Here is a 27,951-nt window from a genome sequence, read left to right on the forward strand (position 1 = left end):
TGTCCACTGTCTTCCCCCTTGATTAGAATCTCCACTCAGGTGTGCTAAATTGACCGAGATTTCCACTCACTGGAAACTAGTGCAGACCAGTAGTTGAGCCACCCCTCCCCTCCAGAAGAGATGCAAAAAGCATTTTGAGGAACACATCACTAATAACATCAAGGCCAATAATAAAGAACTCTTTAAATATATCAGAAGCAGGAAACTGGGTAGGGAGACAGCTGGACCATTCGATCACAATGGGGTTAAAGGAATACTAAAGCAGGAGAAGGAGATCGCTGCAGGTTTCTCACATGGACATATGCAATCAAACCATCTGTCCCTAGCTCTGCTTGGAAATCACAGATCCTTTGTAAGGCCTCTGAGGAGAGAAGAAAACAAAATAGTTCAAGTCCAATCAGATGTGTTTTGGCTCCCCCCGAAATTCCCCCAAAGCTTCATCCAAGGACAAAATTGTCAGATTCCCCTTGAAGTTTGTCTGTGCTGAAATCGAGTAATAAGCTGAAATGGTACTGTCCTTGGCCCCAAATGCCAAAAAATATTATTAAAGGGGCATGGGAGTATCCCTTGAGTTAAGGTGTGTTACAGAAAATGAAACTTCTGCCAGTATAAGTCTCAAAATTCTACTGCTTATAAAAATGGCATGTGATGTGTTAATTTAATAACTTGAAACTTGACACCCATGATCTAGCTGACAAGGTCTACAATTTTGCAAAATGACAAGGTCAACCAATACCAATGGCCACATGTGCAGCAAGTTAAACAGTGCTGGAAACATACACATATGTCCTTTGTACACCAAGCTGTGGCTTGGCATGTTGTGTATTTCTCTCAAATCGTTGTGAAAAGCATTGTGCAATGTTATTCATGATTGTTGAGGAGGTGTGCATTTCATTGGTTTGGTAATGTTCTGAGCAGCGGTTGAAAAAGAAATACGTAAAAGGAGCCAATTTTAATCCCACAAAGGATCTGGAAGCAGAAGCTTTGGTAAAGGTGTGGGTTAAAAGCTTAATGTAAAAAAGCCCTGGGAAAATCTAGCCCTGGGTTCAGGAGGAGGGCCTGTCTGATTGAAGAGGAGCAGACTGCAATGGGTGGAGGCACTTTTCTTGGGAAAACGGTGGCTTGTCAGAGCACTTCCCCTACAGGTGTGAGAACGGAAAGATGTGGAAGCTTCTGGGACTTCTTGTCTTCTGTGCCCTGCTGATCCCCTCGCATGGAAAACAACTTGCGATTCGATCTATCTACAACCTAGCAGAAATACGCAATAGTAAGGAAACCTATTGGATAATATGTCACTGCCCCCACCCCAAGTCCAGTGATTAAGAATATTGCTACTGAGGGTATCAACTGCTCAGTGACACACTCCGGAAATATTCATTTGTCTATTTGTTTATGAGGAGACTCTGGGAAAAGAGCATGTGTATATATTAGAATGGCAAATTCCATGTCAGGCATAATTAGGAAAGGATCTGAAAATAAAACTGCCAAGATCATACTTCCCTTATACAAATCTATGGTTCGACCACATTTGGAATACTATGTACAGTTTGGGTCACCATACCTAAGAAAGGATATTGTGGAGTAGAAAAAATCCAGAAAAAGTCAACTAAAATGATCAAGGGGCTGGAGCCACTCCCCTATGAGCAAAGTTATAGCATCTGGGATTGTTTAGCTTAGAAAAGCAGTGAGTAAATGGAGACATGATAGAGGCATACAAAATTATGCCTGGTGGGCAGAAAGCAGATAGGGAGACATTTTTGTCCCTCTGTCATAATACTAGAACCTGGGTTATCCCATGAAGCTGACTGGTGGGAGATTCAGGACAGAGAAAAGGCAATACTTGTTCACCCAGCACATAGTCAAACTCACTACCACAAGATGTAGGCCCTGTTCAGACATCATGCTAAGCCATGATGGTTAGCATTTTTGAGCTAACCACGATGGCTTGGCATGATGTCTGGCACCTTTCCCAACCATAGTGGTTTATTAACCATGGGCTAACCACGCTCAGTAACCACTTGCTGCACCATGGATAGCGGCCCTAACATGGCGTAGGGCGACATCTGAACAGGCCCCTGTGGTTAACTGAGTGCCACCACAGAGCTCCACGGCAAGAGCAGCTGAACTCAGACCAGCCACTCCTGCCAGCATTCCAGATCTCCATGGTCAAAATCTGCTTAGCAACACGTGACACGGCAGCCAAGAGCCAGCCTCCTTTCTCTCTGTCCCCATCTGCAGTATGGAAATTGGAGAAGCATGTATGCAGAAAAGCTGCTTTCGATCCCATGCTGCGGTTTTTGGTCTCGAGCACTTGGCAGTTGGCACTCCCGGGCACAAGCACCTGTGTCTGCTGCAGCAAGAGAAAACATCCCTGCCCAGCCAGCAGCTGGCCAAACAGTGCCATCCCTGCCTCAGATGGTGCCCCTGTCGCCAATCCTGAAATCCCCCAGCCCCGTGAAAGGCCCACCTGTAGCTGCTGTGGTGTTGAGCCCCATGATGGCTGCTGCAGCACCACTGAGCACTAGAATTGCCGCCTGCAGCAGCTTCCTCCACTGAAGCTCCAAAATAACCATGGTGCTTAGTGACTGGTTAGACTAACCACGCTGTGGGCTGTGGTTACCTGCATGTGTGGCAGGGGCTCTTGCAGTGGTTAGCATACCACCCTGTACCATGGTTAGCCTAACCACCCCTCCTCCCTGCGCATCTGAACACGGCCATAGTGACGGCCACCGATTTGGATGGCTTTAAAAGGTTAGACAAGCTCATGGAGGATAAGGCTATCAGTGGTTACTAGTCCTGATGGCTATGTGCTACCTCAGGTATCAGAGGCAGTACGCCTATGTATAAGCAAGAGAATTCCAGAAAAATGTCTATTTCTGCTTCATTGACTAGGCTAAAGCCTTTGATTGTGTGGATCACAACAAACTCTAGCAAATTCTTAAAGAGATGGGGGTACCAGACCACCTTACCTGTCTCCTGAGAAACCTGTATGAGGGTCAAGAAGCAACAATAAGAACCAGACATGAAACAACCGATTGGTTCAAAATTGGGAAAGGAGTATGACAAGGCTGCATATTGTCGCCCTGCTTATTTAACTTATATGCAGAGTACATCATGAGAAACGCTGGGTTGGATGAATCACAGGTCGGAATTAAGATTGCCGGGAGAATTATCAACAACCTCAGATACGCAGACGATACCACCCTAATGGCAGAAAGCGAAAAAAAGAGCCTCTTGTTGAGGGTGAAAGAGGAGAGTGCAAAAGCTGGTTTGAAACTCAACATGAAAAAAAACTAAGATCATGGCATCTGGCCCCATCACTTCCTGGCATATAGAAGGGGAAGAAATGGAAACAGTGACAGATTTTATTTTCTTGGGCTCCAAGATCACCACAGACCGTGACTGTAGCCATGAAATTAAAAGACGCTTGCTCCTTGGGAGGAAAGCTATGGCAAACCTAGACAGCATAGTAAGAAGCAGAGACATCACCTTGCCGACAAAGGTTCGTATAATCAAGGCTATGGTTTTCCCAGTAGTAACGTATGGCTGTGAGAGCTGAGGAAGCTGAGCGCCGAAGAATTGACGCTTTCGAACTGTGGTACTGGAGAAGACTCTTACGAGTCCCCTGGACTGCAAGGAGGTCAAATCAGTCAATCCTAAAGGAAATCAACCCTGAGTGCTCATTGGAAGGACAGATACTGAAGCTGAAGCTCAAATACTTTGGCCACCTAATGCGAAGAGAAAACTCTCTGGAAAAGACCCTGATGCTGGGAAAGACTGAAGGCAAAAGGAGAAGTGGATGGCAGAGGATGAGATGGCTAGATAGCATCACCGATGCAATGAATATGGACTTGAGCACGCTCCAGGAGAGAGCGCAGGACAGGAAGGCCTGGCGTGCTATGTTCCATGGGGTCACGAAAAGTCGGACATGACTGAACGACTGAACAACAACATGCCTATGTATACCAGTTGCTGGGGAACATGGGCAGCACAGTGCTATTGTTGTTGTTGTTGTTCAGTCGTTCAGTCATGTCCGACTCTTCGTGACCCCATGGACCATAGCACGCCAGGCCTTCCTGTCCTGTGCTCTCTCCCGGAGTGTGCTCAAGTTCATATTCATTGCATCGGTGATGCTATCTAGCCATCTCATCCTCTGTCATCCCCTTCTCCTTTTGCCTTCAGTCTTTCCCAGCATCAGGGTCTTTTCCAGAGAGTTTTCTCTTTGCATTAGTTGGCCAAAATATTTGAGCTTCAGCTTCAGTATCTGTCCTTCCAATGAGCACTCAGGGTTGATTTCCTTTAGGATTGACTGATTTGACTTCCTTGCAGTCCAGGGGACTCATAAGAGTCTTCTCCAGCACCACAGTTCGAAAGCGTCAATTCTTCGGCGCTCAGCCTTCCTTATAGTCCAGCTCTCACAGCCATACATTACTACTGGGAAAACCATAGCTTTGATTATACGGACCTTTGTCGGCAAGGTGATGTCTCTGCTTCTTACTATGCTGTCTAGGTTTGCCATAGCTTTCCTCCCAAGGAGCAATCATCTTTTAATTTCATGGCTACAGTCACGGTCTGTGGTGATCTTGGAGCCCAAGAAAGTAAAATCTGTCACTGCTTCCATTTCTTCCCTTCTATATGCCAGGAAGTGATGGGGCCAGATGCCATGATCTTCGTTTTTTTAATGTTGAGTTTCAAACCAGCTTTTGCACTCTCCTCTTTCACCCTCAACAAGAGGCTCGAAATCCTCTTCGCTTTCTGCCATTAGGGTGGTATCGTCTGCATATCGGAGGTTGTTGATAATTCTCCCGGCAATCTTAATTCCGACCTCTGATTCATCCAACCCGGCATTTCTCATGATGTACTCTGCATATAAGTTAAATAAGCAGGGTGACAATATGCAGCCTTGTCGTACTCCTTTCCCAATTTTGAACCACTCTGTTGTTCCATGTCTGGTTCTTACTGTTGCTTCTTGACCCTTGTACAGGTTTCTCAGGAGACAGGTAAGGTAGTCTGGTATTCCTATCACTTTAAGTATTTGCCACAGTTAGTTGTGATCCACACAATCAAAGGCTTTAGCGTAGTCAATGAAGCAGAAATAGATATTTTTCTGGAATTCTCTTGCTTTCTCCATGATCCAGCGAATGTTGGCGATTTGATCTCTCGTTCCTCTGCCTCTTCGAAACCCAGCTTGTACTTCCGGTAGTTCTCGGTGCACATACTGCTGAAGCCTAGCCTGTAGGATTTTGAGCATCACCTTGCTGGCATGTGAAATGAGCGCAATTGTGCGGTAGTTTGAACACTCTTTGGCATTGCCCTTCTTTGGAATTGGAATGTAAACTGACCTTTTCTAGTCTTGCGGCCATTGTTGAATGTTCCAAATTTGTTGGCATATTGAATGCAGCACTTTAACAGCATCATCTTTTAGGATTTTAAATAGCTCAGCTGGAATACTGTCATCTCCGCTAGCTTTGTTGTTACTAATGCTTCCTAAGGCCCACTTGACTTCACTCTCGAGGATGTCCGGCTCAAGTTCAGTGACCGCACTATCATGGCTATCAGGGACATTCAGATCTTTCCTGTATAGTTCTTCTGTGTATTCTTTCCACCTCTTCTTAATCTCATCTGCATCTGTTAGGTCCCTGCCTTCTTTGTCCTTTATCATGCCCATCTTTGCACAAAACGTTCCCTTGATATCTCCGATTTTCTTGAAGAGATATCTAGTCTTTCCCATTCTGTTGTTTTCCTCGATTTCTTTGCACTGTTCATTTAAGAAGGCCTTCTTGTCTCTCCTTGCTATCCTCTGGAACTCTGCATTCACTTGGATATATCTTCCCCTTTCTCCCTTGCTTTTCGCTTCCCTTCTTTCGTCAGCTACTTGTAAAGCCTCATCAGACAGCCACTTGGCTTTCTTGCATTTCTTTTTCTTTGGTATCGATTTCGTTGCTGCCTCCTGAACAATGTTATGGACCTCTGTCCATAGTTCCTCAGGCACTCTGTCTATCAGGTCTAATCCTTGAAATCTATTCCTCATCTCCACTGTATATTCATAAGGGATATGATTGAGGTCATACCTTAATGGTTTAGTGGTTTTCCCTACGTTCTTCAATTTAAGCCGAAATGCCTGTCCATTTGAGCTCGCTGATTCCCAAGATGTCGATGTTCAGTCTTGCCATCTCATGTTTGACCACCTCCAGCTTACCTTGATTTATTGATCTTACATTCCAGGTTCCTAAACAATATTGTTCTTTACAGCATGGGACTTTCTTTTCACCACCAGACACATCCACAGCTGAGTGTCCTTTCGGCTTTGGCCCAGTCGCTTCACTCTTTCTGGCGCTACTTGGAAATACCCTCTGTTCTTCCCCAGTAGTATATTGGACACCTTCCGAACTGAGGGGCTCATCTTCCGGCGTCATATCTTTTAGCCTTGTGATACGTTCCATGGAGTTTTCTTGGCAAGAATACTGAAGTGGGTTGCCATTTCCTTCTCCAGTGGACCACATTTTGTCAGTACTCTCCGCCATGACCTGTCCATCTTGGGTGGCCCTGCACGGCATAGCTTATGGCTTCACTGAGTTACGCAAGCCCCTTCGCCACAACAAGGCAGTGATTCATGAAGGGGGATAGCATGTTACAAGTATCTAAAAGGTTGTCACACAGCAGGGGGCCACAGCCAGTTATTTATCATCCAAGATGTAGGACATGAACTAATGGGTTTAAGTTACAGGAAGGCAGATCTCAGTTGAAGGAGTTCTGAATGATCTGAGCTATCGGACAATGGAACCGACTGCCTAGAGAGGTGTTGGGCTTTCCATCCCTGGATGTATTCAAGCCGAGACTGGACAGCCATCTGTCAGGGATGCTTTAATCTGGATTCCTGCACTGGGGAGGGGGTTGGACTTGAGGGCTGCAATGGCCCCTTCCGACTCTATGATTCCATGAATGAGAATTGCTGGGATTTGCAGCCCAGGGGAAGAAATGTGTGCCATAATTCCTCAAACAGGAGCAGGACCTTGGCCAGTGGTCCTACTTAGGGACGGATGAAAGTCCCTTACCTGGTCCTGCAGCTTGCTTCGCGGTGGGGTGGAGGCGCTCCGTTCCTCCCCCCGAAATTCTGGGCAGGGGGGAGGCGCCCCGTCCCTCCCCGCCGAAGTTCTGGGTGGGGGGGAGGCGCCCCATCCCTGCCCGCTGAAATTCTGGCCAGGGGGGGAGCGCCCCGCCTCTACAGCTGCAAAAGTTCTTCTGCGGGGAAGTAAAACCCCCCCAACAAACGTGATAGTCTACGTAAATCTTTACGTAGCCTATCATGTTTGTTGGGTTGTTGAAATGTTGCAAGAAGCAGCTCATGATCTGAGCCACAGTCAGCTCCAGGTCTTGTTTTTACTGACTGTATAGAGCTTCTCCATCTTTGACTGCAAAGGACATAATCAATCTGATTTCGATATTGACCATCTGGTGCTGTCCATGTGTAGAGTCGCCTCTTGTGCTGTTGGAAAAGAGTGTTTGCTATGATCAACGTGTTCTCTTGGCAAAACTCTATTAGCTTTTGTCCTGCTTCATTTTGTACACCAAGGCCATGCCTGCCTGTTATCCCGGTGATTTCTTGACTTCCTACTTTAGCATTCCAATCCCCTATGATGAAGAGGACATCTTTTTTTGGTGTTAGTTCTAGAAGGTGTTGTAGGTCTTCATAGAACCGATCAACCTCAGCTTCTTCGGCATCAGTGGTTGGGGCACAGACTTGAATTACTGTGATGTTGAATGGTTTGCCTTGGATTCGTACTGAGATCATTCTATCGTTTTTGAGATTGTACCCCAGTACTGCTTTTCCCACCCTTTTGTTGACTATGAGTACTACTCCATTTCTTCTCAGGGATTCTTGCCCACAGTAGTAGATATGATGGTCACCTGAACTAAATTTGCCCATGCCTGTCCATTTGAGTTCGCTGATTCCCAAGATGTCGATGTTCAGTCTTGCCATCTCATGTTTGACCACCTCTAGCTTACCTTGATTCATTGACCTTACATTCCAGGTTCCTAAACAATATTGTTCTTTACAGCATCGGATTTTCTTTTCACCACCAGACACATCCACGGCTGAGTGTCCTTTTGGCTTTGGCCCAGCTGCTTCACTCTTTCTGGTGCTACTTGGAAATTCCCTCTGCTCTTCCCCAGTAGTATATTGGACACCTTCCGACCTGAGGGTCTCATCTTCCGGTGTCATCTTTTTTAGCCTTGTGATACGTTCCATGGGGTTTTCTTGGCAAGAATACTGGTGTGGGTTGCCATTTCCTTCTCCAGTGGACCACATTTTGTCAGAACTCTCCGCCATGACCTGTCCATCTTGGGTGGCTCTGCACGGCATAGCTTATGGCTTTACGCAAGCCCCTTCACCACAACAAGGCAGTGATACATGAAGGGGACAGTGCTATTGACACAGCTATTCTGGACTAGATAGACCCTTGGTCTGATCCAGCAGGGCTCTTCTGATGTTGTTATGTTGTCACTGGAGATGCAGCAATTGGCGTCCTGGTTCCTGAAGTCCAGCCATACAGAGCAATCTGTCTCCTCGCTTGGTCTCATGGATATTTCTGTTCCAGTTATGCTGTCTGGAACACTGCGTGATGGGCTTCTCCAGAATCTCTTGAAAGAAGGCATCATGCTTCAAGACATTAATATTGGAGGACTGCTTGGCTTACTCGGTAAAATCAGTGGGTAAGTGGAGGAGAACCAAGACTGTGAAGGGGGGGTGCTTGGGGTCTTTGAAGGCAATGTTCTAGCGATGAGGCTGTGCAAGATGCTATGAGCAATGCATCATTCAAGAGCCAGTGTGGTGTAGTGGTTAGAGTCTTGGATTGGGAGCCAGGAGAACCGGGTTCTAGTCCCCACTTGGCCATGGAAGCTCCTCGGGTGACTTTGGGCCAGTCACAGACTCTGAGCCCAACCTGCCTCACAGGGTTGTTGTGAGGATAAAACGGAGAGAAGGGGGACCACATAAGCCACCTTGGGTTCCTTGGAGGAAGAAGGATGGGATATAAATGCAATAAATAAATAAGTAAATTCAATGCTAGGGGGGACAAGATGTGAGGTTTTCCTTCAATGCCAGAGTCTTGCAGGGACCTGTTTTAAAGCACCCTCCCGCCATCCCTCTGGCCAGAAAACAGTGTCAGAACTTGGGCAGTGCAGGGACCCCCGATCCGACTTGGAAGCCACTTGGTGGCCTTGGAGGCGGGCCCGATTCAGCTCAGGCTGATTTGGGGGTCCCCTGGCCTGACTCGGCCCCTAAGCTGAATCCCACCTCACCCCCCCGACGCAACCCCCCTGCTCCTTACCTGGGCTGCTGCCTCCTCCTCCTCCTCCCCCACTCCTCTGCGCCGCCTGTCACCGTTGCCTCCGCTGCCACTGTCATTGCTGCCACCGCCAACTCCTGAGCCCTGGATGCTCATTGGCTCCCGTGGCAGGGCGTCGCCACTTTTTAAATGGTGACACCCGCCCAAAGGGGCCGGTGCGTGTCCAGGGCTCAGGAGCTGGCGGCGGGGGCAGTGGCAGCAGTGAGAGCGGCGACGGTGGCTAGGGTGGCGACAGCAGCGGCTCCAGTGAGTCGCCTCTGGTGAGGCGTGGAGGCGTTGGCGCGGCTGGGCTGGGGCACCAAAGCTCCGAGGCGCAGCGAGCACTTGGGAGAATGCCCAGCCCACTTTGGTTCACTTCGTGCCCCCTCCGCTTTGCCTTGGGAGGTGCCCAGAATGGCCCAAAGCGGCCTGCTTTGACTCGGGGTTTGGGCCTTGGGGCGAAGTGGTGCACAACCCCAGTCCTTTAGTTCCTTTCGGCCACGGACGCTGCCTAGCCCGTCTCCTCTTCCTCATTGTCTTCCATCCTCCTCCTCAGGCTAGAAATTGTGAATGCCCAGCTTGCTGATTACACAGTGATGCTTCTGCCGGAGATAAATGGTGGTGAGGTGTCTGCCAAAATAAAGCTGGAGATCACCGGCAATGCGTGAGTATCGAAGCTCAGGCATTTCCAGAGCTGCATTTCCCCCGCTGGAGATGAAAACGCAGATCTTGCCACACCAGGACAATAGGCCAATCTGGGAGGGATCTTGGCCAGCTGTCTGAGGTTGTTCTAGGAGATTTCCCTATCGTGATTTTACAACACAAAGCTGTGATGTTTAAAAAACAATGCTGATTACCACCACAATCACATTGACTCTTAGGGCCCATTCCAGGAGCTTTCAGGAACATATAAAACAAATTAGGACCAGCACCGCCGAAGTATCAGAGGCGATACCTGATCCCAGGGTTTTGGCCAAGTTCTCTGGAGCCAGGCTTGGAAAGTAGCTTCGGAGGCTCTCAGAAGCCCATCACAACTGAGAAATCCTCCCCCTCCTCAAACGCCCCCTCAGCCAGTCCTGTCCCCGGAAACTGACTCCCTCTTCTCTTGCCTTACCCTTCAAGCATTTCAGGTGCTGGGAGCACACTAGGTGGGGTGCAAGGACTGGACTGGAGGAAGGTTTCTCCCTCCCCTTCTTCCTGACCATTGCTTGGATGCTGTGGGTGAAGGAATGTCAGGGCACAAAGCTCAGGGGTCATGGGAGATGCCGTGCTCCTGAGCGCTCTCGGGGCACTTAAATGAAATGAAGCCAGCCGTAGCAAAGCATGACGCCCTCTCCAGCCAAGCCACCTCATGCCCCCCATCTCTCCTCCTGGGAGCCTGATGGGAATCATAGCTTGCCATGGACAGTGAGGACATGGGGAAGAGGGAAAACAGGGAAAATGAATCTGAAGAGGGGGTGCGCGTTTTCATGATTTCTCCGCATTTGACATGGAATCCGGTGCAAGTTTAACTATTTTTCATGTGTAACAGCTGCACCACAAATGGAAGATTGTGATGGAGTGTATTTGTGTATGCTTGTGTGTGTGTTTTCAGTTTGCTTGGGGCCTCCTCTTTGAGCAACATCTCTCTGGAACTGACATCCCAAGTGAAAGCTGGACTGGCAAACTTTTCAGAAGGTACCTATGATATCATCATTCATGAATGTGTTTCTCAGTTTGGAGCCATTGACATCAGCCTCTTGGGTAGGTGAGTACTGGAGTCTTCCTGATGTCCACATTTACTACACTTGTTGTTTGCTGGTGTAAATCAGCGGCTGTCAGTGTCCCTGTTCCTTGTGTGCTGAGGCTCCCTGTGGCCTGACATGTGTATAGAAGAGTCCTGCCTTGTCAACATGCATTTGGGCAAATTCCTTATAGTCTTTTGAAACTTAAAGCTATGCTTTTAAAGAATGTGACTCATTGTATTTGGTATTTTTATAACTTTATTAATAATATAATAGAGGAAATGCAGGGCCGAAGAAACAACAGAGCAGAGAGGGGCTGGAAGTGAACATCTAGGCCCTGCTCCGTTCATTACTCTCCGCCACGAAGTCCTCTTTATTTTCTCTTTGCTCCCCCACCGCCTGTTTTAACCTTGTTGACAAGCAGCTCAGTGCCCAGAGCTGGGAGCTCGTGATTGCAGCTGAGCGCAGATTAGAGCCTCTTCTGTGGTTGGGACCTCTCTAGAAGGAGGCTGACAAGGACTGGCATGGCCATGCATGCGGGGTTCAGTTGCGTGGCGTAGGGACGCACCTCCTGTTACCTGGGAACTGAAGGGTGGCCAGGCCTTTTGTGAGAGGCAGGCCTGTGATGGCCTAGGGTGAGAGCCTGGGCGGGCAAGCGGTGTTGAGTGGGGCCCCCCCGAGTGGGAGTCAGGGTGTGAAGTGCAGTGGACAGTCCAGCCGGTAAGTAGCCAGGGGTGGGTTACCTAGTGGCCTGCCCCTGCACCCCTGGCCTATTTGTGCTGTTGGTGAATGCCAGGTGGGTGTGTCATGAGACCTCACTCATCCATGACTTGATTGTGGGTGAGGGGGCTGGCCTGGAGCGCATCACTGGGACCGGGGTGGATGAACTGGGTGGTGTAGAACTGACTCAGCTTTGTTTGTCTGGGTACTCCGTACAGCCCCAGGCCAGGCTGGAGGCTGGGGTGGGGAGTTGCCACAATCCATAATCTCGTCATCCAGTTCCCAGGAAACCCCTCCATTGTGGGACACTCTATGAGGGTCTGTACCTTGCATTGGGCCAAAGAGACGGACTGGGGATGCTACTGGTGTACCACCCAGCCTGCTGCCCAAGAGCCTCCCTGACTGAGGGGGCTGATGTGGTCCTGGCTGTGGTTTCAGAGAATCCTAGGACTTGATCTTGGGGGAATTCAGTCTCCACACTGAGGCTGCCTTAACAGAACTTGGCTTGTGACTTTATGGCCTTTTGACATCATAGGGCTGTCTCAGTTTGCCATCAGCTGAACACATAGGACAGGGATTCCTGAATGCTCTGGGGAATTTTCCAGTTGCCAGAGCCAGCAATTCCACTGAGGTCCTTGTCGTGCTGTGGAAAGGTGAGGTGCTAAGGACCATTGACACAATTGCTCCTGGCCACTCTCTTTGGCACCTCGGAGGTGAGATGGCCCCCTGGGCTACCAACAAGCTTCGAAGCCCACATAGACTTATAAGGAAAAAGCGCTGTGAATTGCTCATATACCCTACTTTCACAGCACTATTTTGCATATAGGTGTATGGGCAAGCGGTGCCAATTGCCATGTTTTAAAAAAACATGGTGATCGGGACAGAGTCGAACAGGCCCGGGTAAGTTGTGGGCAACTCACTGAGTGCAGGGGGGGGGGGGGGCTCGACTGCAGCCTGGAGGGCCAGTGAGTGGGGGAGAGCTTGGGAGGCACAGCTTGGGGGGTGCGGATGCCAGCAGTCCGAAAGATTTGCGGACCGAAACAGGCGCTCACGCCAGCCCTAACTGCATGGCCTACTTGGCTGCCTCCATTGCGTCCTTAAGTAGCTGTCCAGCTGACGTTTTTGGAGTGGTCCGGGGGCTGCTTTCATTTAACCCTGTGAATGCAGCACTGGAGTCTTTGGAGGTTCATGTGATGAGTCTGCTAAAAACTTTGAGGACAAAATCACTCATCTTCATGCTGACTGGAACACCGCTATTGATGCAGGGTATGCTGAGGTGTCCGGAGCTGGAGGACCCATACAGGCTGCTTGCATCGGCATGGCCCACCACGTGCTCTCTTGACCCTTGCCATTCATGGCCTCTTTGAGCTAGCAGCAGGGGACTGACTGGATGGACGAGGGGAGAGGTGAATGCACAGCTGCCTGATGCAGGGGTATGTGCTGCCTTGAAGAAGGTGATGGTGCAATGCTCCTGGAAAACCCTTCCTGGACTCAGAAATCCATTCCAGCTTTTGTCTGGTGGCCCATTCCCCGCTTTGGGTAGAGTCCTGAAGAGAGTGGTGGCATCCCTGCTGCAGGCACTCCTGAATGAAACTGCTGCTCTGGATCCATTCCAGTCTGGGTTGAGGCCCAGTTTTGGGACAGAATTGTCCTGGGTCCCCCTGATGGGCAACCTTCTTGGGAGAGGGACAGGGGGAGCGTGACTGTGTTAGCTCTTCTCAGCCTCTTCTCTGCTTTTGATATGATCCTGGGCCCACCTCATGAGTTGAGTTGTTTTACGGTGGTTCGGCTCTTGCTGATGTGGGTCAGTTCCAGAATGTAGTGGTCCCCCTGAATGTGGTGGTGTGGTGGCAGCCATGTGGTGGTGGTGGTGGCAGCTGGTGGTGGCATTCTGGGTTCTCCTGGCTGGTGCCAGGAGCTGCAGCCACACAGCCCTCTGCTGCCCAGGGGACCCTGCATGAAGCAGAGGGGTTCTCTGAGCGAGCACTTGGCCTGCTGGCGCTCTCCTGAAGACTGCCCAGCACTGCTTTCCAGAGCACTGCCCACCTGAGGCTTCACTCTGAGGCCCTCTCTGAGCTAGGTGTGGGGTGGGGCGGGCTCCCTGGGAAACCCCAGTGGCTGCTTCCTTGCGATGGCAAATTCCACAGCAGGAAAGTTGCAGGCAAGGGTCTCCAGAAAGCATACGGAGCAGCGCGCAAATGCCTCGCTGGAGACAGGAGCACTGCCAAGGCACAGGGCATCCTGAGCTGTCACGCACAAGGAAGTATTAATAATATGATGTTCAGCATCCTGACCTGCAGCTGATTTTCACCATTCACCAATGCTGAAGATTTCTTAAAAGAGGAGCAATCTGACATCCTCAGATAGTCTTTGCACTTGAAAGGGACGGGTCCCCCCAGATTGCAGTAGCTGCTTGCATGGTGCGTCAGGGGACACAGCTGATGTGGGAAACCATGCAGCCCTGTTCGAACTTGGTTACTGTTACATGCATGCACAAACTGCTTAAAAGGAACAGCGGATGGTTAACTTGAGCACACAATGACCTTGTTGAGACACACATTGGGCAGGGTGGTAATGCTGACCATGGTGCTGGGTGGTTAGTGTTAACCCCTGTGAGACCCCCTGTCACCTGTGCAGCTAACCATGTTCCGCAGCATGGCCTAACCACTCTCTAACCACCCTTCCTCCTGTGGTCTTCCCACCCCCACGCAGCCCAGCAGCCTCAGCAGTTTACATGGCCATTACAGCTGTGGGGCTGCTGATGGCTGTTGTCGGACATTTTCAAAAATGATCAAGAAATAAATAAAAACATTGAAAAATTGCGCAAAAATCACCATATTGCTAAAATGCACATTTGTGCATATGCACAAAACTGATGTACATTGCAAAAACATGCATTATTTCTTTATATCCCTAAAACACGCATTTGAGCATTTTACAGGTATATGGGGAAAATTCAATGGAGAGAACAGCTCTAACAGCACCCATAATAGTCTTCAGAAACATGTAGGAAGGAAGCCAGACTATAAAGCACACAGTCTTCAATGTCTATGTACTAATGTCTAGCCAGCGCATTCGGCCCCCCGAAATCGGTGGCGAAACGGTCTGCCCCCCCTGCCCCCCCCCGGGACGGGACTTACCTTGGGCGAATCCTCCTGGCGGCGGTGGTAAATCATCACGTAGCCTATCACGGGTGACTTAAAAAAAAAAAAAGCGCGTAAGGCTAATGGCGGCCCCCATAGGGAGCCGCCATTCCCGTTCCTTATTTGGTCACTGTAGTCTACGTAAAGATTACGTAGACTACGGCGACCAAATAAGGAACATGAATGGCGGCTCCCTATGGGGGCCGCCATTAGCCGTACGCGCTTTTTTTTTTTTAAGTCACCCATGATAGGCTACGTGACGATTAACATAGCCTATCACGGCTGACTTTGCAGATCTAGCCGTGATAGGCTACGTGATGATTTACGTAGCCTATCACGAGGGCATTTTTTTTTTTAACTTTTTATTTCGCGGCCGGGCGAGGCGAGGCGCCTCCTTCCCGGCCTGAATTTTGGCCGGGCGAGGCGGGAAGCCTCCCCCCCGGCCTGAATTTCGGCCGGGCGAGGAGGGAAGCATCCCCCCCCCGGCCTGAACTTCGGGAGGAGCAGCGAAGCGCCTCCCCCCCACCGCGAAGCAAGCTGCGAGACCAGGTAAGTGGCTTTCGTGCACCCCTAGGCAGGATTGCAGCTTGAGATCAATAGGCAAATGGTCAAGGAACACCTAATTACTTTGAATGAGTTCAAATCTCCAAGGACAAAATTCCTCAAAACTGATGTGAGAGATTGACCAACAGTTACAGATCTCTTCTAGATAATCCCAGAGTGCAGGACACAGAATAATGGGCTCAAGTGACAGGAAGCCAGATCCCGGCTGAACATCAGGAAAAACTTCCTGACTGTCGGAGCAAAACGACAATGGAACCAGTTACCTGGGGAGGTGGTGGGCTCTCCCCCACTGGAGGCATTCAAGATGAGGCTGGACAGCCATCTGTCGGGGATGCTCTGACTTGGATTCCTGCATTGAGCAGGGGGTTGGACTCGATGGTCTTGTAGGCCCCTTCCAACCCTACTATTCTAAGATTCTAAATGCTTACTTGAAGTCATTGCTGCTCAAAGGGTACCACCAGGTACTGAATCTAAACGCTCTTGTACTTTTTCACACATATATATTGAATGTTGAATCAGTTGTGGATAAATAAATGTTGAAAAAACATCATGTTTATGTGTCATTTTGTTAATTAGGTTACCTATTGCTTATTTATTTTTATTTATTTATTACATTTATATCCTGCCTTTTTCCCCCTTAAGGAACCCAAGGTAGTGTACATTATCCTCTTGGTGTCCATTTTATCCTCACAACAACAACCCTGTGTGGTAGGTTGGGCTGAGAGAGTCTGGGACTGGCCCAAAGTCACCCAGTGAGCTTCCATGGCTGAGTGGGTACTAGAGCCCTGATCTCCCGCCTCCCAGTCCAGCACTCTAGCCACTACACCATGCTGGCTCTTCATGAAGGATTTTGGGGTTAGATTAAAATCTATTAACATTTTGGTGGGAAATGTAACAATCCTAAGGCGTTCACAAACTTTTTCTCACTACTGCATTCACTCTACCCCATTATGCATCCGAATGCAAACACATTCTTGGATGGTGTCCCAGTTCTGTTTTTCTGTAAGATGCCCGTAGTTCCACAAGTGTTACTCCTCCTTCATGATTTCTCCCTCATGAAGACACTTGCTCTCATGTTTCCTTGGTTTTAATATGGCAACCTATGGTGTGTAGTCAGATTGCAATGCTCTTACATCACTATGGTTCAGAAGAAAATGTCAGAGATATAGTCTTGACGCAGTCATCAGTTCACCCAATCATAGGAATTTACACCAAAACACCTGATCACACAACATGCGGTCACCACCTTGGATTACTCAAGTTCTACCATGTGGGTATTCTTTCCTTGTTATCACGTCTCCATCCATATAGACACCTTGAATGCATGTACAATGGAACATGTGCACTGGGTGAATGTGTTATTTCAGTGCTTGATGTACCATCACCAAGGGATCCCATGTTCCAGTCACTTGTCTCTTGGTTATAGGTTTTCACTTGGCCAGAGAACATTAACTTCAAGGAACAGCATTTACATTTGATATATTAAACCATATCTATAAATAATAAAGGGTCCCATGTTTCCTGTTTCACTTTGCAGTAAGCTTCCAACATCGGCGCCGAGTACAATTCGGGAATCTATCACTTCAGACATAAACCGCCAGGTAAGGCCAGAACAACAAAAGCTGAGAAAACACTAAGGGCGCAATCCTATGCATGTTTAGACAGAGAGAAGGCCTACAACTCCCAGCATTCCTCAGCCAGCTAAGGCCTTCTTGTAGGCCTTTTCTCTGTCTAAACATGCATAGGATTGCGCCCTTAGAGACAGACGTTTGCATGACCCAGCATTGGATGCTGGTGCTCTGTTCCTCTTGCCATTGATGTTATCTAATGGCTATTTGGAGTCCTCAGGTTCAGATGCAGTACATTACTATATACAGGGGGGGGGGCAATCCGAAGCCCTAGAGCCCCATGCACCCCTTGGCCTAACATCATGTGTCCCTCAGTCTAATTTCAAAAGCCCTCTGGGAACAACCATGGACGAGAGCTTATTCATGCCGTGTTTGGGGTTACAGGAGGCACCTGGCTGGCCACTGTGGGGAACAGGATGCTGAACCAGATGTGCCCACGCTGGTCTGATCCAGTGGGATCTTCATAGGTTCTTAACCAGCAGGTTCCCATCCCTGGGACATGTTCCTCCTTGTGGTAGGGAGAGATCGCCACTTCCCTCCTCTCACATAGAGCACCAAGTTCTGAACCCCCATCTGATGCTGAGCTTCTGCTCCATAATCCTGTGGCAACTCCCTGGGCTCTGGGAAGCCTGCTGGTCCTAGTTGCACTGCTCTGTGTTTCACCATCATCTGTGGTGCAGTAGATTGGGATGTGGGACAGGGCCTTCTTGACTTTGGCACCAGGATGGTGGATCTCTGTCTGTGGGAGACTCACAAAGCCCATCCTTGTCAGTTTTTAGAAAAATAACGAGGACTGCTCCACTTTTAGCATTAGACTTTTAGCATTAGATGACTTGAGCCACAGTGTGTGTTTTTTTAATGCTAATGTCAGATGCTTCTTGGTTTTTATTTTTATTACTGTTTGTTTTATCTGGTTTACTGTTTTAATGTCATCTTTTTGCTTACTGTTGTTTGAAGCCCCTTTGGTGGTCTGCTTTGACTGAAAAGTGTCGTATCAATTTTAATATCAAGAAATACACAAACCGACCACCCTCCACTGCTTTGCCCTCTTGTTGCCTATGATGCTAGTCAGTTTTTGCCCAGTGCATATCTGGTGTTGGATCTGGGCAGAGGGAAAAGAAATATTTGGGCCACTGATCCCAGGGACAGGCAGGGCAGGGCAGGGATCGGGTCCCCAAACTTCACAAGTGGGTCTGCCCACCTTGTTTCCACTCCTTTCCTCTTGATCCCCAGGAGGTGCCAGTAACCTCCGACTCTGAGGAGTGGATCTCACTCAGACTGCTCCCGCGAGCAGGGAGGCCCTGCTCGGCATTGTCCAGCCAGCTCGTCCCTTCCTAGATGTGCACCGCCTAGAAGAAGCCAGTGACTTACTTTGGTTGCAGTTCTCTTCAGGGGTCCATTTTGACTGGAACGCCACATATCAATTCTAATAGCAACACAGGAACAATCCCATCTCTCTCCCTGTCGACTATGACCCCAGCGAGCTTTCTCCCCGCTCAGCCCATGTGTGGTGTCAGAGCTGGGCAGAGAGAACAAGGGTGTTTGAGCGCCTGATCTGGTGGACGGGTCAGGCGGGATTCCTAGGCGGTGTTGCTGCCCCCGGAGTCAGAGGTGCGGGCCTCAGACCACTCCAGTGAGCAGCGGGGGCTGGTGACCATTCCCCAGCCATCTCATTGCTCCCCAGAAGACGTCAGTGACTGTGGGAAAGGGCGCTGGCCCTTGACAAAAGCCCGGATGTGACACTTGAGGAGGAGAAGCTCCCACGAGGACTCTCCTGTCGTGGCTTTCAGACCTGGCCTGTTGCTCCGCGCCACTGCTGGGGAGGCTTCTCAGTACTCCAGCTGCAGGGCCGCTCTCCGTGGTGCTGAATTCAAGCCTTCAGCCTCTGGGCCGGCACCTGCAATTGCATCCAGGGCTCTGAACCTGCTGTACTCTGGAAGCACTTCAGCCGTGATTCACCCTGTGTCTCCTTCCTTGAGCCATTGCCTTATCGGGGCAAGGGAATCCACCATGAAACTGGACATTCTCACACTAAAGGAGATGTTGAGAAAAGTCCAGTATAACAGCCAAGGTATGGGGAGGAGAGGGGTCTCCCACAGTCTCTGATCCTCATTCTTTATCCTGCAGATATGTTCTATAGTGTTTGCTGTCTTGAATGGGGTGAAACAACAGGTGTTGGCCTCACTGAATGGTAAGGTGTTTGCATTTGATTCCTCCCGGCACCTTCTAATTTCTGCAGCGAGTTTCACCAACATGTCAGATACTGTTATTATCTCACCATTTCTGTGAATGGCCAGAAGTCCCAGGGATAGTGGTTACCAGAATCCTCTGGAAGGTGACTTTTGGTGTTCTGTAATATTTGACATATTTATGAATATGCAAGTTGAGCTTAGGTGGAGACGAAGTGCAGAGCACCTCTACAAGCAACAGATCCTCAGCCCCATAGCAATTCTCCAGGGGAAGATCCATGCAGACCCAAAGGCTAAGTCAGGAATGGGCAATTCATGGCCCTCCAGATGTTTTGGCCTACAGCTCCCATGATGCCCAATCATTGGCTATGCTGGCTACTGCTGATGGGAGTTGTAGGCCAAAACATAAGAACCTAAGAAAAGCCTTGCTGGATCAGACCAAGGTCTGTTCAGTCCAGCATTCTGTTGACAGAGTGGCTGACCAGTTGCCCACAGGAAATCCACAAGCAGGACATGACGGCCACAGCACCCTTCTGCCCAAGTTCCCCAGCAACTGGTGTACATAGGCACACTGCCTCTGATACTGGAGGTAGCATAGAGCACTCAGGGCTAGTAAGCACTGATCGCCTTCTCCTCCAGGAATCTGTCTACCCCCCCTTTAAAGCCGTCCACATTGGTGGCAATCACTACATCTTGTGGTTACACATTCCAGAGTGCCAAACATCTAGAGGGCCCACACATTCCGCACAGATTTCCTAGACATTCCGGCCCCTTTACGAGCAATTTCCCTACAAACTGTGACTCCAGAGCTGCTGCACTACCAGAGTGTGCGTGCTTTCATGGACTGTGTCAGCCCTGCGTTGCTTGACCCATATGACCCTGGCCTTCAATGGACCTTGCATGCCCCCTTCCCACTCCAGACGTCTTTGCGTCCTGCTGCGCTGTTGTAATGGCCATGTGGTTCACTCAGCTGTACAACATGCATGCAGGTTCTTAAGGCACAGATGGGAGCCTCCTACAGAAATGGGCTTCCCCCATTTATTCTGAAGGAGACAACATTATGGGGCTCTGGAGGATGGTCTCCATCTTAATTACCAGCAGCAGCAGCCCTGTGAAAGCCAATGGGGAGAGACTGCATGTGGAGAGGCCCACAAGAGACCCAAGAAATCAGCGTAGGACATGGCCTGTTTGGCCTGGATTAGACTTAGCATCAAACCAAGTAAGGGGGGAAATTCCACTGCAAGTGGGTAACGGGCAAAAGGTCAGACACAGAGGTCTCAGTCCAGCAAGAGAGCAGTTCTCGGCAGGAGGAGTCACTAGACAGGCAATGGTCAAGGGCACAGTATTACCAGACAGAAGGGAGAGTTCCAGGAGAGAGCTCTGAGGCACAGCCAAGGTCAAAACTCAGGAAGCAGTTGGTTACATTTGCAGTCCAAGCAGCAGAGTCAGGTAGAAGTCCAAAGGTCAGTAGCCTGAAGTCTCAGTCACGGAGCAAGGGTACAAGGTGCTGGAGCTCGTACTCAGCTGTTGCTTCCATCAGCTCTCATATTCCAGCTGAACAGATAGAGCCAGAGCTACCAAAGCCCCACTCAGGGCTCAGCTGCATAAGATGGCCTCCATCCTACTCATGAGGAGTCCTTTACTCTGGAGGAGCCCTCTTCAGTGGGCGCTCCTTTGCCTGGTCACTGTCCTACCTTGAATCTTAAGTCACCACCACTCTCAGGGGCTAGCTGGTGGTCCAGCATCCACTTCTGGCTCAGAAGCTGGGCTTTTTAGAATCACAGAATAGTCGGGTTGGAAGGGGCCTACAAGGCCATCGAGTCCAACTCCCTGCTCAATGCAGGAATCCAGGTCAGAGCATCCCTGACAGAGGGCTGTCCAGCCTCATCTTGAACGCCTCCAGTGTGGGAGAGCCTACCACCTCCCGAGGGAATTGGGTCCATTGTCGTATTGCTCTAACAGTCAGGACGTTTTTCCTGATGTTCAGCCGGAATCTGGCTTCCTGTCACTTGATCCAATTATTCCGTGTCCTGCACTCTGGGATGATGGAGAAGAGATCCTGGCCTTCCTCTCTGTGACAGCCTTTCAAGTACTTGAAGAGTGCTATCATATCTCCCCCCAGTCTTCTCAAGGTGAAACATGCCCAGTTCTTTCAGTCTCTCTTCATAGGGCTTTGTTTCTAGTCCCCTGATCATCTTTGTTGCCCTCCTCTGAACCCTCTCCAGTTTGTCTGCATCCTTCTTAAAATGTGGTGCCCAGAACTGGACATAGTACTCCAGATGAGGCCTAACGAGTGTTGAGTAGAAGGGAACTAGTACTTCCCGGGATTTGGAAGCGATGCTTCTATGAATGCAGCCCAAAAGAGCATTTGCCTTTTTTGCAGCCACATCACATTGTTGGCTCATATTCAGCTTGTGATCTACAGCAATTCCAAGATCCATCTCGCTTGTAGTGTTGTTGAGCCACGTATCCCCCATCTTGTAACTGTGCATTTGGTTTCTTTTTCCTAGGTGCAGAACTTGGCATTTATCCCTATTAAATGTCATTCTGTTGTTTTCAGCCCAGCACTCAGTCTATCAAGATCACTTTGAATTTTGTTTCTGTCTTCCAAAGTATTAGATATCCCGCCCAATTTTGTGTCATATGCAAATTTTATCAGCATTCCCTGCACCTCCTCCTTCAGGTCATTAATAAAAATGTTGAAGAGCACTGGGCCCAGGACTGAGCCCTATGGTACCCCGCTCGTTACCTCTCCCCAGTTTCTGCCTCATAAGGATGCAGTTGTGAAGGACTCACCCCAGTGGCCCTGAACTAGCTTAGGTACTGTGATGGTCTTCTGAGGTGACCTCTTCCCTGGGGCTACCTGGTTCTGAAGGTTCAAGCTCCTCCTCTGAGGATGACTCCATTGGAGGCAGGATTCCCAGGAACATGACACCTGTGCAACCTCAGGAGTGGGGGCCAAATCCAGCCCACCTAGTGTCCCAATCCAGCCTTCTGGAATTCCCCAAATGTCCACGCATTCTTCCCCTTTCCTTGCCCCATTTTGAAAGACCACATATGGTTTGGTGGCTTCCGGGCCTTTATGTAGTTTCTTCCCGATACAACAGGTTGAAATGCTTCTCCCAGGGCTTAGATACAGGCAGTGAGAGCTTCACGCTAAAATACACCGCATATTTGCCCCCCTTTTGGCTTTGGTTGTTGGGCTGAAAGAGGTTCAACACCCCTGATGTAGAACTTACAAGGTGGCTTGGGAATGGCCTTGACATGATGGTCCCCTGTTTTTCCATGTAGTGGATCTTCCCTTTGGCTCATATGGAAACCTGAAGTACCAGCTGGCGGTGTTGCCCAATTTAACTGATGCCCATCTTGTATATAGTATATCTGTAAGTATCAGCTGCAGATGACAAAACTCTGATGTTCTCTTGGGCCTTTAGCCTGAGTGTCTCTGGCAGTGTTCTCCATGCATTTGCATTGGCACAGTCTATTATCGGAGGCACAAGTGTCTGGTGGCCCCCTGTGAGGATCTAAGAATTGGCCACTTGCTCTTTCTTTCCAGGGTGATTTTGATGTAGTCGGAAAGGGTGTCATCTCCATCCTGGATGATGCTGTCTCCATGAGCCTGCCTTCCATCCAGAACTATAGTTACTGCCAGAGTCTCCATCCAGAGTTCCTGAGCATGGTGGTGTCTGTCGTGGGCAATATAGAGCCTCAGGAGTTGAGTCTTTCCCCTGATATGGTGAGTCATGTCTGGGGCTGTGTTGCCTGGTAGCTGAGAAGAATGGCTACAGCAGGGGTGGGGAGCCTCGAGGCCATGGCCTCAATCTGGCCTGTGGAGGTTCCCCATGTGGCCTGTGGATTCTTCCATTCCCTTGTTGGGCTCTAGCCTGGAGGCTACCTGAGGCTTGGGGAGGAGCCAGGGAGAGGATTCCTCTTGTTATCCCCACTCTGTGACCTCATTTGGCCTGTGGAGGTCTGGTGGGGGTTGTGCTGCCCCTTCCCATTCTTTCTTCCACACCCTGGGCTAGAGAGTGAAGCCTGATCAAGCAGCCCCTACCCAATTTTAATTCCCCACCCCTGGGCTAGAGAGTGAAGCCTGATCTTTGGTGAGAGAGGGTGAATTGTGCAGTTTCAGTGGTTCCTCTGAAAGCAAACAGAACCATTTGGAGCAGGGAAAAGCTAGGGAGATTATCAGTGTCAGAAGAACAGAGTCTCAGAGCTCCAAGGGACATTGTAAACCTGCAGCTTTGGTCTCCATTTCCCCTCCCTGTTAGAGGGTTCCCCTCTCCTGATTCATCTTTCACGGTTCCAGTTTGTTGGGTCTCATTCTGGTTCTCCCATGTGATGGTTCTCCTTGTGGTGGTAAATATGTCCACAGTGGGTGGGGCAGGCTCCTCTAGAAGATACATATCAAGGGAAGAGCTCTTTAGATCCATGAGATTTAATGTTCTTTCTTTTTTTATTCCCCCCTCAACCCCAGTTCTCTGGAGCTGCTGGACTGAGGGATGCTATTTTGGCTCTGATCCCATCTGGGGTGAGTGACATCTTTAGGAACACAGCTTTGCATGCATCTGACTCTTCTAAGGGTAGGACATTTGAAAAGCAGGGTCCATTTCAATGCCAGGAGACAGTTCTGGAGAAAAACATGCAAGTTGGGGCAGGGGGCAGAGGAAGGGGCAGCCTGCTAGCCAGGGCTCGTTAAATGCAGAATCAGCTCCTAAACACAACCACCTGCCAGCGGCAGCATCCCCCCCCCCTCCGATCTCTCGTGGTCTGCCTTCTGACAGTGAGGGTGTTTCCTTCAGCCCCCAGCCATGCAGGGGGGAATGTCCCCAATTCCTGTAGCTGACAGCCACCAGCTGTCAAAATTATTTATTTATTTATCATTGCGTTTATATCCCGCCTTTATTCCTCTTGCAAGGAACCCAAGGCAGCTTACATTATCCTCCTCCTCTCCATTTTATCCTCACAACAACAACCCTGTGAGGTAGGTTGGGCTGAGAGTGTGTGACTGGCCCAAAGTCACCCAGTGAGCTTCCATGGCCGAGTGGGGACTAGAACCGGCTCCCAGTCTAACACTCTTGCCACTACACCACACTGGCTCTCAAAGGCGATTTGTGGCCCTTGGGAGTGCAGGGTGATCTGCAGGCTGCATCGGGTGACTGTAAGGAGTGGGGTGAGCCATAAAAAAGATACTGGAGCAGGATGGAGCCTGGCTTCAAACTCTAATCAGTAATAAACTGACCCTGTTATGAGGCTGATTATGTATGGCTCTGTGACCTGGCGAAACTCTTATTCATGCTGATTGATGATGATTGTTCCATTATTTAGTGGTTGGGATTTATATCCTGTGACTTTTCTCCTCTGGGCTTCTTGTACCATATCATAAATAAATCAACAACAATAAAAATTCAACACTGTATGATATTATACATACACAAATGCTGTTATATAACACAGGTGGGGTTGACCTGACTCTGCCCACCTGGGTACTTGGTGAAGCACCAAGATAGGTTGGAGGGCTGGGGGTGGGGACAGAGTCACTGTGGTTCATCGAACCTCCATTTCTGCCACCAGGAAACCTTGAAGTGGGCCTTGCGGCTGTGCCTAGTGCTGGTCCATAGAGACAGATTGGGGATGCTGCTGGTGCACCACCTACCCTGCTGCCCAGCACCCTCCCTGACTGGGCTGGCGGAGGCAGTCTCGTGAGTGGTGTTGGAGGAACCCAGGACGGTGGTTCTGGGTGACTTCACCTTCTGTGCTGAGGCTGTCTGTGGAGCTCCAGCTCGGGACTTCTAGGCCTCCATGACAACCATGGGGCTGTCTCAGCTTGTCACAAAGCAGGGCACACCCTTGATTTGGTTTTTGCTCCAAGTTGTGAGCTGGGTAGTCTGAAGATTGGGTTTGTGTGTCCAAGCAACTTCATTGTCCTGGTCAGACTATTTCTTAGTGAGATTTGAACTCAAGGTCATATTTTCCTCCTGTGGGGGTGGGGGACCCATTTGAGTGATCTCCCCCAGGAGACTGATGGAATCCAATGGATTTCTGAATGCTCTTGGGGATTCTCCAGTGGAGAGAGCTGGTGATCCAGCGAGGCCCTAGCCTCAATGTGGAACAGTGAGATGTGGAGGGCCATTGACTTGATTGCACCTGAGTGCTCTCTCCAGTGATGTAGAGCCTGCTCTACTCCTTGGTATACTGGGGGCTGTTAACATTTGTTGTTGTTGTTGTTCAGTCGTTCAGTCGTGTCCGACTCTTCGTGACCCCATGGACCACAGCACGCCAGGCCTTCCTGTCCTGCGCTCTCTCCCGGAGCGTGCTCAAGTCCATATTCATTGCATCCATGATGCTATCTAGCCATCTCATCCTCTGCCGTCCCCTTCTCCTTTTGCCTTCCGTCTTTCCCAGCATCAGGGTCTTTTCCAGGGAGTTTTCTCTTCGCATTAGGTGGCCAAAATATTGGAGCTTCAGCTTCATTATCTGTCCTTCCAATGAGCACTCAGGGTTGATTTCCTTTAGGATGGACTGATTTGACCTCCTTGCAGTCCAGGGGACTCGTAAGAGTCTTCTCCAGCACCACAGTTCGAAAGCATCGATTCTTCGGCGCTCAGCCTTCCTTATAGTCCAGCTCTCACAGCCATACATTACTACTGGGAAAACCATAGCTTTGATTAGACGGACCTTTGTTGGCAAGGTGATGTCTCTGCTTCTTACTATGCTGTCTAGGTTTGCCATAGCTTTCCTCCCAAGGAGCAAGCGTCTTTTAATTTCATGGCTACAGTCACCGTCTGCGGTGATCTTGGAGCCCAAGAAAGTAAAATCTGTCACTGCTTCCATTTCTTCCCCTTCTATATGCCAGGAAGTGATGGGGCCAGATGACATGATCTTAGTTTTTTTAATGTTGAGTTTCAAACCAGCTTTTGCACTCTCCTCTTTCACCCTCAACAAGAGGCTCTTGAGATCCTCTTCGCTTTCTGCCATTAGGGTGGTATCGTCTGCATATCGGAGGTTGTTGATAATTCTCCCGGCAATCTTAATTCCGACCTCTGATTCATCCAACCCGGCATTTCTCATGATGTACTCTGCATATAAGTTAACTTATATGCTGTTAACATGCTCCCCAGCAAATGGGACCCTGACCCCACTGAGAACCCGCTGAAACTTTTTTGCATCACACCTTGACAACATTTCTTGTCTCCACAGCAAACTTGATGCTGTTGGTAGCATAGTTCCAGTTGAGGAGTCCAATGCCACCATCTGCCCAGTTTTGTGGGATCAGTTCCAGTTACTGTTTCTTGATGGTGTGGACAAGGTTCTTGCAGCAATGTGACCAACCACGTGCCCTCTCGATCCCTGCCCCTCTTGGCTGATAAAAGCTAGCCGAGGGGGTATGACTGGGTGGGTTCAGGGACTGATAAATGCTTCCCTGTGGGAAGGGGTGGTCCCTACTTTCCTTAAGGGGGCAGTAGTGCATCCACTCCTGAAGAAGCCCACTCTGGACCCAACGGTATTAGACAACCACCGCCCAGTCTCACATACCCCTTTCTTTGGTAAGGTACTTGAGGGGGTTGTGACGGAGGAACTGCGGAAGCTCTAGGAAGATACCGATTATCTAGACCCATTCCAGTCTGGGTTTCAATCTGGTGATGGGACTGAATTCTGCTTGACCTCTCATCGGCTTTTGATACCATCAACCATGGTATCCTCCTGGATTGACTCCATAGGATGGGTATCGGAGGCACCATGTTACAGTGGTTCTGGTCCAACCTACGGGGCTGATTTCAAAGAGTAGCATTGGGTGACTATTCCTTGGCCCCTCGGCAATTGAGCTTCAGGGTTCCACAGGGCAGCATCTTGTCCCCAATGTTGTTTAACATATATATTAAGCTCCTGGGAGCGGTCATTAGGAGATTTGGAGCTAAATGCCATCAGTATGCTGATGACACGCAGCTCTATCTGCCTGTGACATCTGAATCAGGAGAGGCTGTGCAAGTTCTGGATCAGTGCCTAGACTCAGTAATGGTCTGGATGAGGGCCAATAAACTGAAGCTGAATCCTGGGAAGACAGCAGCCCTGTGGGTGAGTGGCTCCCAAGGACGGGAGATAGGCGCATTGCCTGTCCTGGATGGGGTTGCGCTCCCTCTGAACAATCAGGCCCATAGTCTGGGGGCACTGCTGGATCCATCACTGTCTCTGGAGGCCCAAGGGGCTGCAGCAGCTCGGAGTGCCTTTTACCCAGTTTGGCTGCTTCCACAGCTATGGCCTCTCCTGGACAGCTTGGCCATGGTGGAACAGGCATCAATTACCTCAAGACTGGATCACTGCAACATACGCTATGTGGGGCTGCCCTTAAGGCTGGTCCGGAAGCTGGAGCTAGTGCAGAATGTAGCAGCTCAGCTGTTGTCGGGAGCTGCCCCTTTTTATGCAACTCCTTTGCTGAGGGAACTGCACTGGCTGCCTTCACGATACCAGGCCAGGATTAAGGTATTGGTACTAGGGCCAAAGCCTTAAACAACTTGGGACCAGGATACCCGAGAGAGCGCCTTCTCCTTCACCAACCTGCCATGTTACTGACGTCATCAGAGGGCATGTCCATGGTGGTTCCACATGGTCCCGTGGCTTAGGGAGAGTCCACCAGGAGAAGAGCCCTCAGTGTG

At 49.6% G+C, this 27,951-nt stretch overlaps 1 protein-coding gene across 1 annotated transcript in view; it reads left to right on the top strand.

Moving 5' to 3' along the window:
• The first annotated feature begins 1,161 nt into the window (after positions 1-1,161).
• Positions 1,162-27,951, top strand: part of LOC146349070 (BPI fold-containing family B member 4-like) — a 35,384-nt gene continuing 8,594 nt past the window's right edge. Inside the window, exons 1-9 of the mRNA XM_084854857.1 lie at positions 1,162-1,267; positions 8,601-8,715; positions 9,886-9,993; positions 10,924-11,076; positions 17,018-17,081; positions 19,236-19,299; positions 22,589-22,680; positions 22,854-23,033; positions 23,775-23,828. Coding sequence (XP_084710983.1) covers positions 1,162-1,267; positions 8,601-8,715; positions 9,886-9,993; positions 10,924-11,076; positions 17,018-17,081; positions 19,236-19,299; positions 22,589-22,680; positions 22,854-23,033; positions 23,775-23,828 — 936 coding nt within the window. The remainder of the gene's footprint in view (positions 1,268-8,600; positions 8,716-9,885; positions 9,994-10,923; positions 11,077-17,017; positions 17,082-19,235; positions 19,300-22,588; positions 22,681-22,853; positions 23,034-23,774; positions 23,829-27,951) is intronic.

Source organism: Heloderma suspectum, chromosome 4 (genome assembly GCF_057233095.1).
Source record: "Heloderma suspectum isolate Gila_16-S chromosome 4, 16-S_ref, whole genome shotgun sequence".
NCBI classification, from domain to species: domain Eukaryota; kingdom Metazoa; phylum Chordata; class Lepidosauria; order Squamata; family Helodermatidae; genus Heloderma; species Heloderma suspectum.